The 13,855-nt window shown below is 46.8% G+C and overlaps 1 protein-coding gene across 1 annotated transcript; it reads right to left on the reverse strand.

The window, feature by feature from the left end:
• Positions 1-3,701: 3,701 nt before the first annotated feature.
• On the reverse strand, positions 3,702-7,973 carry LOC144614230 (keratin, type I cuticular Ha7). The gene is made up of 7 exons (XM_078436960.2): positions 7,417-7,973; positions 7,142-7,224; positions 6,202-6,358; positions 5,651-5,812; positions 5,436-5,561; positions 4,767-4,987; positions 3,702-4,197 (listed from the first exon to the last, which is right to left on the reverse strand). The coding sequence occupies exons 1-7, from the start codon at positions 7,906-7,908 to the stop codon at positions 4,065-4,067; spliced, it is 1,374 nt and encodes a 457-aa protein (XP_078293086.2). The 5' UTR covers positions 7,909-7,973; the 3' UTR covers positions 3,702-4,064.
• Positions 7,974-13,855: the final 5,882 nt, after the last annotated feature.

Raw genomic sequence — 13,855 nt, forward strand, 5'->3', positions numbered from 1 at the left:
ACTCATGTCCTTTTGGGAAAAGAATAGAATTATTTAATGACAGCATCAGTCGCTTTGGTTGTACTGGTATTAGTCCTTCTCTGCTAATGATGTACTCTCCCCTCGAAAGTCATCTTCTGTCCCTTCTCAGATACTGACATTGACCCATGAAATGTTCAACACAGACAAGGCATTCAGGAGGAGTTAGCAGTGAGCTGGGGGCAGACTAGCTGGTTCAGGAACTGACAATACACTGTCCGGTAAGGCTTGTACTAAATTGATCAAGCAAATGACATGATTTCAGCGACCCTTTCCAAATTACACTGTCAGTGACCCTGAGTGTGAAAAATAGGGACATCCAAGTCTCACATTGCAGGGTCTTCCTATTTTGTATTTTTATTCAAGTATAGTTAACATACGGTGTAATATTAGTTTCAGGTGTACGATATAGTGATCTAACAATTCTTAGAGTACTCAGTGCTCATCATGATAAGTGTACTCTTAATCGCCTCTATTTCACCACCCCTCCCCCTCCCATCTATCTCCCTTCTGGCAACCACTGGTTTATTCTCTGTATTTAAGGGTCTGATTTTTTGTCTTTTTTTTTCTTTGTTCATCTGTTTTGTTTCTTAAATTCCACATATGAATGAAGTCATACAGTATTTGTCTTTCTCTGACTGATTTAGTTCACTTAGCATTATACCCTTTAGGTCCATCCATGTTGTTGCAAATGGCAATAAAAAGATTTCAATCTTTTTATGACTGAACAATATTCCATTATATATGGAATATCTCCATCCATTCATCTATTGATGGACATTTAGGCTGCTTCCATGTCTTGGCTATGGTAAATAATGTTGTGATAAACTTAGGGGTACATATATCTTTTCAAATCAGTGTTTTCATTTTCTTTGGGTGAATACCCAGTAGTGGAATTACTGAATCACATGATAATTCTATTTTTAGTTTTTTGAGGAAGAAGGGTCTCTCTTTAAAATGCAGCTCAATCACTCAAAGGAACAGAGGATAAATACGTAAGTGATATAATGAGAGTTGCTTTGTAGCCGAGCAATCTAGGTCTGAGTCCTGGCTCAGCCACTTGCCAAATCATATCTTTAGACAAGCTATTTAACCTCTGTGAGCTTTACTACTTCATATTTTAAAAGCAGTTACAATGCCTACCATGTAAGAATGCTAGAGAGTGGTATTAGCTTCTCAGGAAGAAGTGGCAGCACTTAACATCAGGCAGGAGGAAGCTACCACTATATAAAATTCCATTTGGGGGCACCTGGGTGGATCAGTCGGTTAAGCATCCAACCTTGGCTCAGGTCATAATCTCACGGTTCGTGAGTTTGAGCCCCAAGTCGGGCTCTGTGCTGACAGCTCAGAGCCTGGAACCTGCTTTGGATTCGGTGTCTCCCTCTCTCTCTGCCCTTCTGCTCATGCTCTCTCTCTCTCTCTCAAAAATAAACATTTAAAAAAATTTTTTTAAACCTCAATTTAAAAATTGTGCAGTTCTATTCAAATGTTTAACCATCAAAGAGGAAGAGAGCAAAGCAGGTTCTGTGTTTGACGTAGATGTTGCTGTTCACAAGAAGCAAAGAAATGCACCAGACACAGAGTCAGGGGACTTAAAGTTGACCAGAAGCAGGAGCCTGGGTCTTTCTAAAAGGCAGTGCTCCAAAGGTGGGCCCCAACACAACAGGCCCCATCTCATTCATTTTGCTTCTCAGAAAAAGCCAGGGTTGCAGACGAAGCTTTCTAGCTCAAATCATGGACAAAAACCAAGCCAGTTTCTGGAAAGACTCCTGTTCCTGCCCCCAACCCAAGCCAGTCAATCAACATCAGGCAAGATGGTGCCTTGTTATCATGAGAAGTTCTTCCTGAAAGTCACCCCTCACCACCAAGACCACATTCAACACTGGAAGTTGTAGCTCCTAAATGCCAAGAAGCATTTTGTCCCCATGAAGATGAAGCTGCCTTGAGCCATCCCAGTCTTACTCTGACGTGGGTGGGTAAAGTGATTTCATTTCCCCCTATTGCCCTTTCTCGTATGATGGCACAAGATCTGAGAAGGGAGGCTAACAGGAGCTATTTTTTTCAAGCAGCTATCAACCACATTCAGAAATCAGGACTGCAAATAGGCATAATCTGCACTCCTCCCAAAACGTAGCCTCCAAAATGAAGTTCTACAAGAATCACAGTGGCTCTTAGAATTACTGAGTGCCCAGGGCAGTAAGGTACATTTGCACATCACGTCACCACTGGTGGACCCAAAGGGGGAAAAAGGAAACGAGAGCACCCATACAACTGGGCCCTGTCTTCTTGGATGGATTCAATATAAGGGAGTTGCTAAGAAAGCTCTGCCTCCTACCCCCGAAGCAAAATTTTCTCATTCTTTGAACTAATGCAGATACTCAAATCAAATTTGCTCTGGAAAACAAGTTATTAAGTACACAATTTCATTTCTGATCGCCTATAGCTGCTAAAGGAAACTAATTCTAGCTGCCCAGAGGAAACAGCCTGAGGCCACAGGTGAATTGTGAGCAGTCTGGCTCAGTACCCACACTCCTAATTATATGACACTGGCTCTGCATGAGGTCAATATGGTGCTTTCTCCTTTTCAGACTTTTTAAATTTCTATCATCTCACTTAATCCTAGAATCCATAACAATTCTAGGATGTGAGTGGGAAAGATGACATAACCCTCACTGTATGGCAGGGAAAAACGCTGAGTTAAGTGATGATTCTCAAGCCCCGTAACAAGTCAGAGATAAAGTCAGGAAGACACATTCATTCTTTCAACAGATGTTTATTAAGCATCTACTCTGTACCAAGCAGTGAGCTAGGCTCCGGGGAAGCAGCAGTGCACGAATGCTAATCTCCAGTAAGCATTTCAGTGAGGAAACAATGCAAGAGCTGGCAATTTTAGCTGTTGATGATGACAATAAGCAAGACAGAGAGTGACGAGGCTGTTGAGTATGTGGACTGATGGCCAAGCAAGAGCTCTCAGAAGCAGTAACATTTCTGCCGAGGCCTGAATAACAAGAAAGAGAGGGGAAGCATTCCAGGAAGGAGGAAGAACAGGGTCCGGTCTCAGGGATGTCCAATGGAACATACTGGCCAATGTGGTGGCATTGTGGTCAGGAAGGGGGAGGGTGGGAAGACACGAGGTGGGAGCAGAGAAGGTAAATAAGAATGAAAACTTTGAAAATATTGTAATAATATATTTTCCATCACCCTAAATCATCAGGCTTAGCAATGGTTTAATATTCCAGGAGAAACTACTAGAAAAAAATAAAGTCATTGTCCAAATTTTACTGTAAAATTAGATGAAGAGAGAAGTATAGCCAGACAATAGTTATGAGAGTCCAGATTTCTAGAGAAGAGAGATTTCTTAATCTGAAAGTTCTCTTTACATAGCAAGAGGCCAGCCTTGTCCTTTGTCAAAGAAAGGAACTCTGAGTGAAGAGAGCTCAGATCTGATACAGGGAACTCCCACCTTACCAGAGAGGAAATGAAGCCACTTCCAAGGCGGGGCGGCAGAAGGACAGGAGGAAGGAAGTGGATGAGGAATTGTTCACATATGTCATATCTAGTTTCATTGCCCCCCTCACTGGGGCCATTATCTGGGGCTGCAGATGTTAGAAACAGAATCAGTACATCGGGGGGGAGGGGGAGCCCAAGCAGTGAAGTTTGTTTCTCACTTTCCTGGCCACAAACTGGAAATTTTTCAAGCTAAAGTTGGTGCTTGAAATGCAAATGCAGTTTCAGGTCCTGCCCCATCCTCGCCCCATGATACTTCTTCAATCTGATCCAATGCCTGAGTCTCTCCAATGTAGATAGTCCCACCAGTGGTGGCTGGGATCCGGCCACTGAGAGCATGGAGCTAATCTGGGAAAACCTGCAGCTGGGAAAGAAGCCTCCTGACCAAGATTCCACTTCTCCTGATATCTTGTGGCCTTTGGACAGGCTCTGCATGCAGAAAGTCAGCAATAGTTAGAAGCCATATTTTCTGGATGTATAACAAGTATTTCTCTTTAGGCATCCCCTTGCTCTAACCACCCTTGCTGGTACACGGGCACTCAGAATCGGCTCCCGGAGCTGACTCCACAGGTCGACCCAGGCCCGCAAGTGGTGCGGGGGGCACAGCTTGGACGAGGCGCACAGGGGGGAGTCACACAGGCAGCAGAGGTGGAGCATGGATTGCAAGGGAGTCTGTGGAGAGAGAGAAAAGGTGAATGAAGTGAGGGATGGGAAATGAATGATGTGTGATAGAGCACAAGGAAGGAGTCCCCCTCTTTAAAACTACAAGACGGGGACCCAACAGATGCCCTAGCCATTGACCCCCTATTGTGCACCCCTAGTGCTAGACTGAGGGATCTCTATCTACAACGTCATCCAGAATTAAGGTTTTCTAGACGAGAATCGGGTTCTAGGCTACAAGATAAAAAATACAAACAAAGATTAAAAAGAGAGCAAAAGTGAGTTCAACAAACCTGCTGGGATCTATACTCAAATTGCCTGTTCAAGATACAGCCATGTTTCTACTCTCACCAGTGAATGGCTAGGCAAGAAGCCCCACTGGAGACCTGGTAATGGATCCTAATGGATGGTCACTCCCTTCATATTCTGTCAATGAGGCAGAGTGTGAGAAGAGGAGGGGCAATGGGTCACTCAACAGGAGCATAGACTGCCTTCTGGTTTGTAGACAACACTACTGTTACCGTAAGGAACTCATAAGAATTGGGCAAATGATTGGCCAAGAGTGCCTAGATCACACATACTTGCAATCCTCACTCTCCAGAAGTTTCCGGTATGTGGCAATCTCGCTCTCCAGCCGGGCCTTGACGTCCAGCAGCACCTGGTACTCCTGGTTCTGCCGCTCCAGGTCAGCCCGGATCTCAGACAGCTGCTCCTCCACATCACGGATCAGGATCTGCATCTGGGCCAGCTCGGTGCCAAAGCGTGCATCAGACTCACACAGGGAGTTCTGCAGACAGTCCTTCTGTAATGGCAAATAACTGGGTAAGAGACCGAGGTGTCCCAAAATTCAGCAGTAGGAATCATGGCCAACCTCACCATGTCATAGGACATGCCCAGAACTCTGGAGAAATCGCTGCCCATATCACCACGACTTTTCACAAAATTCTACCTGGAGGAAGTATTCATCCCAGTATTCCCAGTACCTGACCAAGTAGACACCCAGTGACGTCTTGTGGAACGAGGGCCTGAACCGCCACCCTTTATTGTAAAGGAAGTGGAGTTGGCTTTTTAAAGGAACCGGTTTTGGGGATCAAACCAACCTTGATGATGAGGCATCTCCCCCAGGGAGAGAGGGACCCAGCCCCTGAGTTCTGATTGTTAGTGGGACTGATGAGTGGGACTTCTAAGACACGCTGCTGCCAGGCCATGGCCTGTGGCCCCAGCAGCACGGTGAGGGCAGAGGACCGTACCAGGCTGTGCTGGGCCTGAAGCTCCACCTCCAGGGCGTTCACCGTGCGCCTCAGCTCCAGGATCTCCGACTGGCAGCACTGCAGCTCCTCGGAGCAGGACATGTCCTGCTTGCTGATGCTCTCGCACTGAAGCACAAGTGCACAGAGATATCACATCACCCCCCTGCCCAGGTGGAAGCCGGGAGGCCCTCCCTGCTCCGAGGCAGCACCCTCACCTGATCTTGGAACCACTGCTCCACGTCGTTGTGGCCGGTCTGCATCATGGCCTCGTAGTGGCACCGCATCTCGTCCAGCACCCTGCTCAGGTCCACGGTGGGCTCCGCGTCCAGCTTAATCTGGAGCTTGTCCCCTAGCTGGCCCCTCAGGATGTGGACTTCCTGTGGGCACAGAAGAACCAACACTCTGAGTGAGGAAAGGGTTTGGACAGAGCAGATAGCACCTGAACCCCTTCTCTGATGAGCAGCATGAGGGGTGAGCCCACTTGTGCACGATGTGAAAGATCTTGTCCAGGATCCACTGGCAAGAGCCCAGTGGGTCACCTTCCTAAATTCACAAGGCAAACCTTTAGAGACAAGGAACCACCACCCCCCACCCCCACCGCTACCTCTGCTATGTCCTACAGAGTCAGCCTGACTCCCACACCCAGATCAACCCCTCATCCTGATGCCAGCTGAGCCTGGCTTCTAATCCTACAGCCACAGGGTGGGCGGTGCTCCCTTCTCTGCTCAGTGCCCTCTCCCATGGGTCTGCAGCCCCAAGCCCAGACCTGCTCGTGGTTGCTCTTGAGGCAGAGCATCTCCTCCTTCAGGGACTCCTGCTGGGCCTCCAGGTCGGCCTTGGCCAGGCTCAGGTCATCCAGGAGCTTGTGCATCCCACACATGTCCGCCTCCACCACCTGGCGTAGGGACAGCTCACTCTCGTGCCTTCCAGGACAGGAGATGAAAGGTCAGCAGGATGACAAGGACAGCCCCTTTCAGCTGCCCCCAGTTTCCATTTCCTTCACCAACTTGGATCCTCATTTGCTCACTGTGCTCAGCACTGGCTTCAGAGATTAATTAGACTCAACCCCTCTACTCAATCAGCTCATGGTCTAGCAAGGTATTCATAGTAGGTATCATTTTTACCATTGGGCATTGAAGAAACTTTTGTTCCAAAAGATGAATTAGCTTGCATGAGATCATGTATTTCAGGATCCAGTACAGGACTCACACCGCTAGGTTAAGCAACATCCAGGTACCTGGTCAATGATTTGCTCCCTTATTCCTTGTGTTGGGCTACTTGTCTATCTCTGACCTTTGTCTGGTAGAAATGCCTGGTATTTGAGGTCCCCATAGATAAATTTGGACCCTGACCTATCTGTAAATGGTTCCTCTAACTTACATGTGAAATTCAGTGACTGTCCTTGCTCAGTTTATTCTTGAAATCACCTTATTCTGCTCCTGATGAGTGAGCTCAAGCAGCCTTACCTTCCATTTTAGAGAAGTAAATGAAGGAGGCATAACTCTAGGCTACACCATACATACTGAATTTGATGTATTTTTTTTTTCCTCAGCCACTTTCTATTAGTTTTGTTTGTAATAAAAATTTTTATTTGGAGAATTTAGGAAAGAAGAAACAGGACAGTAATTCAGTCAATTAAGTAGTTGGCCATTGTGACTTAGGGTAGAGGAAGGAGTCACTCTGAGACCTCTTCCAGCCCTACTTACTTGATTCTAAAGTCATCGGCAGCCAGCTTGGCATTGTCAACTTGAATAATGAGCCTGGTATTCTCAGCCTTGCTGCACAGGATCTGTGGAAAACCAGGAAGACAGTTCATGCACAAAACATCATACTCTGGGCTCCAGCTCTATGGGTGACATCTACGCTCATGCTCAAGAGAACCCAAGAGCACAAAGACCCTTGAGTCTTCAATGGCCCTTTGACTGCCATGCCCTTCCACCTTCCTCAGACCCAGCGTACCCCAGGCTACTTTAGACCTCACCTTCTGCTGGAGCTCCTCAATGGTCCGGAAGTACGACTGGTAGTCTGGACACACGCTGGACTCGTGGCATTTGCTCGACTCTTGGATCTTGGTCTCCAGCTCCGCATTCTCCCGCTCCAGCTGACGCACCTTCTCCAGGTAGTTGGCCAGGCGGTCGTTCAGGAACTGCATGGTCACCTTCTCGTGCCCGTTCGGGGCACCTTCCCCATAGTTCCCACACACTCCGATGTTGCCGGGAATGTCGCGGGTCCCTGGCAAGGGGCAAGCGGTTTGGCAGCTGTAGGGTACACAGAGGCTGGGTCGGCCCAGAGGAGTTGTCCCCACACGCACCCGGTTGGCATGTGCCAGGGTGGCAGACAGGCACAGGGAGGCAGCCTTGGCCTCTGCCCCAGGCTGGCCCCCAACGTCAATGCAGGAACCGCAGACATTTGCAGCTTCGGGCATCTGAGTGCTGCCCAGACAGCGGGATGAGCTGATGTAGCAGGAGGTCATGGTGTGGGCTGAGGTAGTACAGGAGCTTCGGAGCAGCTGTGAAGGCCGAGCCACTGAGTGTGACAACCCCTTTCCCTGCTAGGCCTTTTATACCCCATCCCAGGTGGGTGTTGGCTCAATGCTTTGACCTCAGCGCCTTGATTTTCTACCTACTGTTGTACTGTCATCCTGTTACTCAGCTGTTGGTTTACCATTAAGAGTTCCTCACCTCATTAAAGGAATGTTGATGAATTTGAGGTGCCTCCTGGCTCTTTGATATCAGGTTGTCTGTTGATGGGAAGTAAGAAACTTTTATTATTTTTCAAAGAACAAAATCCTTTTAGCCATCAGATGTTCATACCTTGACTAGAGCTGATGTGCCCACACTGAAGGCATGACTGTTCCTGTTGGTCATAGGATAAACCCTATGAGAACAATGGTGCCCACCTGGGTTAAGACTAAACCAGCCTTCTCTATCCAGGGAAGAGCCTGGTTTCGGGCTGATAGATGTTATGGGTTTTGGTTATCAAAAACTTCACATTTCTTCTTTCTTCTCTCTGCCTTTCAAACTCACTTTGAGGAACAATAAGACTTTGGTAAGTCCATTCATTCAACATTCATCTCGTGGCACATCCCATGTGCCAGGCACTATGCCATGCCCCTGTCATACAACTAGTTAAGCCTGACATAGTTCCTGTCCATCAGGAAGCAACCCAAACTTAGGTAGCCATGGATGTTTTAAATAAGTTGTCTGCAAAGATCATCAGTACAAGGGTGACCTTGAACCTTGCCTGATCTGGACCAGGAAAGATAAGCTCAATAAGCCAGAAACAAGCAAAAATGAACAATAATCTTTTTATGTTCCAAGGCTGTGAAACTCAATGGACATTGAGTTATCAGAGTCAGTATGGTGGTTTTTCCTGCCCTACTTCCTTGATTCTAAAATTCTTTACTGAGCGCTTAACATATGTGTTAGGGGGCTTATCAACAATATTGTTTAATCCTTCCTACCATCCTGTAAGGTGGATATTCTTACCATAACTTTACAAAAGAAAGAAAAGACATTGAGGACCAGAGACGTGAAGTTGTTTTTCTAAGATCAACCCCCTTATAAAGTGGCAAAGCCTGTTGTTAATATCAGTTTCTTTCAACTCCAGGGCCCATTCTTGTTCTCTTCACCTTGCACACCCCCCAATAGGGGAATAAGTGTGTCATTGCCAGAATTAAGAAGGATTATAAAGTCTAGAAATTGTATAAGAAGTTGAAATTAAGAGATAAAATAAGAATTTAACATTCTATATTATTCTTTGTGTCTCAGAAAATACAAGTGTTGAGATACCAGAACAATAGGGCAAGGCTTCTCCAAGGACCATGCAGAAGGATGCCCAGGAGAAATCTCCATCCCCAAAATTATTATACTACATCTCATACCCCACTAGCTCTTGGCATCAGAGAGCCAAGACTGCTGACTACTAAGGTCCCAAAAGTTCTCTTTTAAAATTTGTGGCAGGAGATAGATTGCCCCCTAGGACTGAGAAAGACCTAATATGGAGTAAAACTAAGTTATCAGAGTCAGTATGGGGGTTATAACTAAATCTTCGTGAAAATGAATATTTTCCAGTGCTCTAAGCATTCAGCAAAAGCGGAATAGACATCTCTATAGGGACCAGATCTGTATATATGAAACAAACTATTGGAGTTCTATCAAGAAGAAATACAGAAGTCTGAGACTTCTGTTCAGAATGGGTTTCCCAGGAAGGGTAACTAGTGGTCAGCTCTGTCCTAAGGGTTACTCAGAGCTCATCAATGAATAACTCTTTATAGACATCATAATTAGAAGACCTCACCAGGCCAGCCCATCTCATCCTTCAGAGGCCTTTGGGTGCAATCTGCATAGGTTACATCTTCAAACACTGCTTTGTTACTCTCCTCTGTCTCATCACATAGCAACAAGCTTCTCTATAAATCAGGGAACTAGACTTATAAAGTCATTTCTTTTGACCCGCTAAATCGAATCTATCTTTTGACTTTATTCTCTGGCAGGATTCATTCCATTAGCTAAAACTCATGATTTCCTCCATCTCAAAATACACAACACTTGTTACTGCATAACATCGCCACTGAGGCTTTCTATGTCGGGGTGACACTCCTCTGTACTGAAGCTTCATCATGGTCCTGGCTTGGGCTTCAACCGAGTGTGCTGTTTTGCATAATGACACTGATGTTGCGTGTCTCTTTGTAAAGCTGCTTGGTTCCACTGAGTTGCATTTTTCTCAAAGGAGGTGAGTGTGGGGTGAAGATCCTTGCCCTCATATCTAAGACTGCCTTTCTTCCCAACCCTTTAAAAAGAGTCCCTGTGGCCCTTGGTAACCAAACATGAGCCAGAATCAGTGACAAGAAGTGGCGAAGACAGAGTATGAGAGACAGAAGCCTGTAGCCCTCCTTCACTCACCTGTGTGCACACAGTTCTCTCACTGAGTCTGACTTCAAAAATACCAGTCTCTAGAAGCAGGAAGCCTACTGCAGATGGAAAGGCAGAGCTGTGGTCTTGGGATGCTGTTTTCAAACATGGTGGTGTTACAGATGGATGCATCTCAACCAGCGGGAGGGAAAGGTGTGGACCTATAGACTAGCCCCCAGGAATCGTGCCTAGCCCACAACCTACTTCTTCTATGCTGTGGCTCCTGCTGCAGGAAGATGCATGAGGCATCCAAGGGTTTGTGCCCTGTAAGGGAACCTCGCTCATCACATAATATAGGGGGTGCAAACGTCGAAGACAGCTCCTGTGTGTGGAGCCTCATACTGCCGTGTCCTCTGGGTGTTAGGAAGTGGTGCCAGAGAAAACTGTAGGTCAAGAAAATTATGAAGACTCTTAAAAGAAGAGTAATAAATAATAATAATAAGTAATAAATGATCTATTATTCTAGGTGTACAACTCTTGAGGCTTTGATGAATGGAAAAACCACACTTTTATTCAAATTAGATAGGATTTTGCCATCAGGTTTCTTAGATCCAGCTCCATAATCCACAAAGTTTATCCACTTAATAATGTTGTTTTCCTCCTACCATGACATCATCTAGACACTAGGAGTACGTCTATAAAAGACACAGTCCCTGCCTTAGAGTAGGGGAGACATTTGTGACAAGGCACCACAGTGGCCTGTGGAGGTGGTGCCACACTCACTCTGAGGCCTTCAGACATGTTATCATCTTTCTCTCCATTACCCATTACCCTGCAGATGGCCCCAGAGCAGAGTCCACTTTTCCCTTGCAGCTGTCTATTCCGTATACCAAGTAATTCTCTGTGGCATCAGCTGGGTGTCTTATAGTTCAATTTAATCCCTATGTTACCCACCTGGATTTAGCATCAGATCTCACAAGGCAAAGGCTCAGTCCCACAAGGCTGCCCTTCTTCAGACACCAATCGTAAGTTCCAGGTTGTCACCTGTCCTTCTGAATGACTGGCTATAACTCAGTGTTCCCGTGACCCCTTCCTTGGGTTTGATAATTTGCTGGAATGACTCCCAGAACTCAGGGAAACATTCATGTTTACCAGTTTAGCATCAAGGATATGATAAAGGACACAAAGAATAGCCTGATAAAGAGACACATAGGGCAAGATATGTGGGGAGGGGTGCAGAACTTTCATGCCTTCTCTGAACGAGCCAGGCTCCCTGCACCTCCATGCGTTTGTCTTTGTACAGTGTTTATGTATCCTACTCAGCAGAACTTTCCATACACTTCATGGCAGAATCAGTAAGGAGTTTGTTCACAAGAGCTTCCCCAGAAGCTCAGAGGTCTGGGAGAAAGAGCACCCAGCCACCAGGGGGCTGGGGGAAGGTAGGGAGGGGGACTCTGCGAGGAATCCACCTTCTCATATTCTTTGGGTACCTATAAAGGTACTCTTTATACCTTGAGTATGTGAGTATAGTATAGTATAGTATAGTATAGTATAGTATAGTATATGAGTATGAGTATAGTCTCATAATCTTCGGGTACCTATAAAGGGATGGCCAGGGTCATAATGTTGAATCTGGTGTGTGGTTGAAGCCTGTGAGAGTAGAGCCACTCCCCTGGGCAACGTGGAGACCCATCCAATATATCCCTCACCTGCAGAGGAGGGGCATTCACAGAAAGGAAAGAAGCATTCAAGGGCTTAGGTCCTCCTTGGCCTAGCGTCTGGGAAGGAGCTCCTGGGAGCCCAGGGGCTGGGTACGGTATCCAGCAGACAGAGGGAAATGGGAGCCAGAAGGAGAGGGTGTCAGACAAGATCCCTTTCCTCCCAGAACCATGAGATTGGACAGGTCTGTGTGCCCCACAAGCAGGCTGTAAGTTGGGTCTTCTAGACTCATGTCCCATAGATCCCTTTTGCTATTATCAAGGTGGAGCTGAATCCCCTCTCAACCACCCATCCTCCACCCAGCCACAGGGAATCTGGGGTCCTTTATGCATGCTTGACCAGTATCAGAGTGACAGAATGCTCCAAGTCCTGGCCATGGAACTTAGTGCCTGAGGACAGGTGACCCAAAAGGCAGGACCTAATTATTTGGCCCCTTCTGCACCCCAGGAGAGCCTCCTTCTAGGGCTGACAAGGCAGGATTAGGGCTGTGTTTTCATTTAAGGAGGGGGTATTTCTGGACAGCCTCTGCTCCCAGCGCTGCCCCTCACTAGCCAGGTGGCCCAGAGCAAGTCAGCCAGCTCTTCTGGTCCCTGGTTCCCCACTGAAAATACAAGCTCTGGAACAGACCATGGGCTTGAACTCTTGAGCACAACCCAAGTAAGAGTTACACTGCACATTTTGCAACTATATATGTGCTAGACACACATACATATTATTTTCTATTCTGTTCTCTCTTTCTCTCACTCTCTTGCTCTCTCTCTCTTGCCCTCTCTCTAGCTGATCAAAATCCACTAAAATGACTTCACAGACCATCAACGGATCACAGCCATAGTTTAAAATACACCACACAGGTGCCCACTGTAACTCGGTGAAATAACCTGACAACAATAGACACACACAACAGGCAGCTTCATTTATTAATTTATTCTTTTAACTTATTGGCCAGGAACCAGAAGAGAGATGTAGCTCCCCAAGTGCTGCAGAAGGAAAATGGCCCCGCTGAGAGAACTTGAACGTCAAAACACAGGCGGAAGTCGCGAGAAGCCGCAGAGCCTCAGGGACGCCCCACCCCAGAGACGAGCCGTCTGTAAGGTGGGTGTCAGCCACGGGGGAGTCTCCGGCTTCCCGTGTGTGTCATGTGCGGCGACAGGAAGGTCCCCACTGCCCTGTGTACGGGATCTGCTGCTACCATGGCAGCCTTGGGCTCACAGGGTGAGCTCAAGGAGGAGGTGCCGTGTGGGGCTTGTGGGGTGCAGGTCACGGGACACGCTTGTGGGTCGCCCGAGGGAGCGGCATGTGGATTGAAGGCATTCTGCAACCCAGATGCACAGAGACGTCCATCCTCAAGCCCAGCAGCTAAGAAAAGACAGACTTGGCCTGAGTCCCTGCCCTCCTGCCTTACTAGCTCAGGCCCCAGGGCCAATTACGTTCTTTGAGCCCCGTATCTTCATCTACAATAACAAGGATGGTAATGTTAACTGCATGGCCTGCTATTAAGTCTTAGGGAAAATAATGCTGAAATCCATAGGAAGAGAGACAACAGGGCTCATCAGAGAGGACTGGATCTTCTGTTCACACATAGGTGCTCTTCCCACATGCAACACTCCAAATACTTTCCTGCCACATGAGTTCTTTGCTGCCATCATTCTCTGAGCCTCAGTTTCCTCGATTACAAACTGGGACCCCTAGTACCCTCACATACTCCTTCAGCTATGGCACAAGCAAAATTGACTAGGCCTGATAGAGATGAGGGGAGTCCAGTCAGATTTTTTTTTTTTTAGTTAAAGAAAAGTGGCATATCTTTATTTTAATTTTTTTAAATGTTTTTATTTATTTTTGAGACAGAGA

The sequence above is a fragment of the Panthera onca genome, chromosome E1, assembly GCF_046562875.1.
Source record: "Panthera onca isolate mPanOnc1 chromosome E1, mPanOnc1 haplotype 2, whole genome shotgun sequence".
Classification (NCBI taxonomy): domain Eukaryota; kingdom Metazoa; phylum Chordata; class Mammalia; order Carnivora; family Felidae; genus Panthera; species Panthera onca.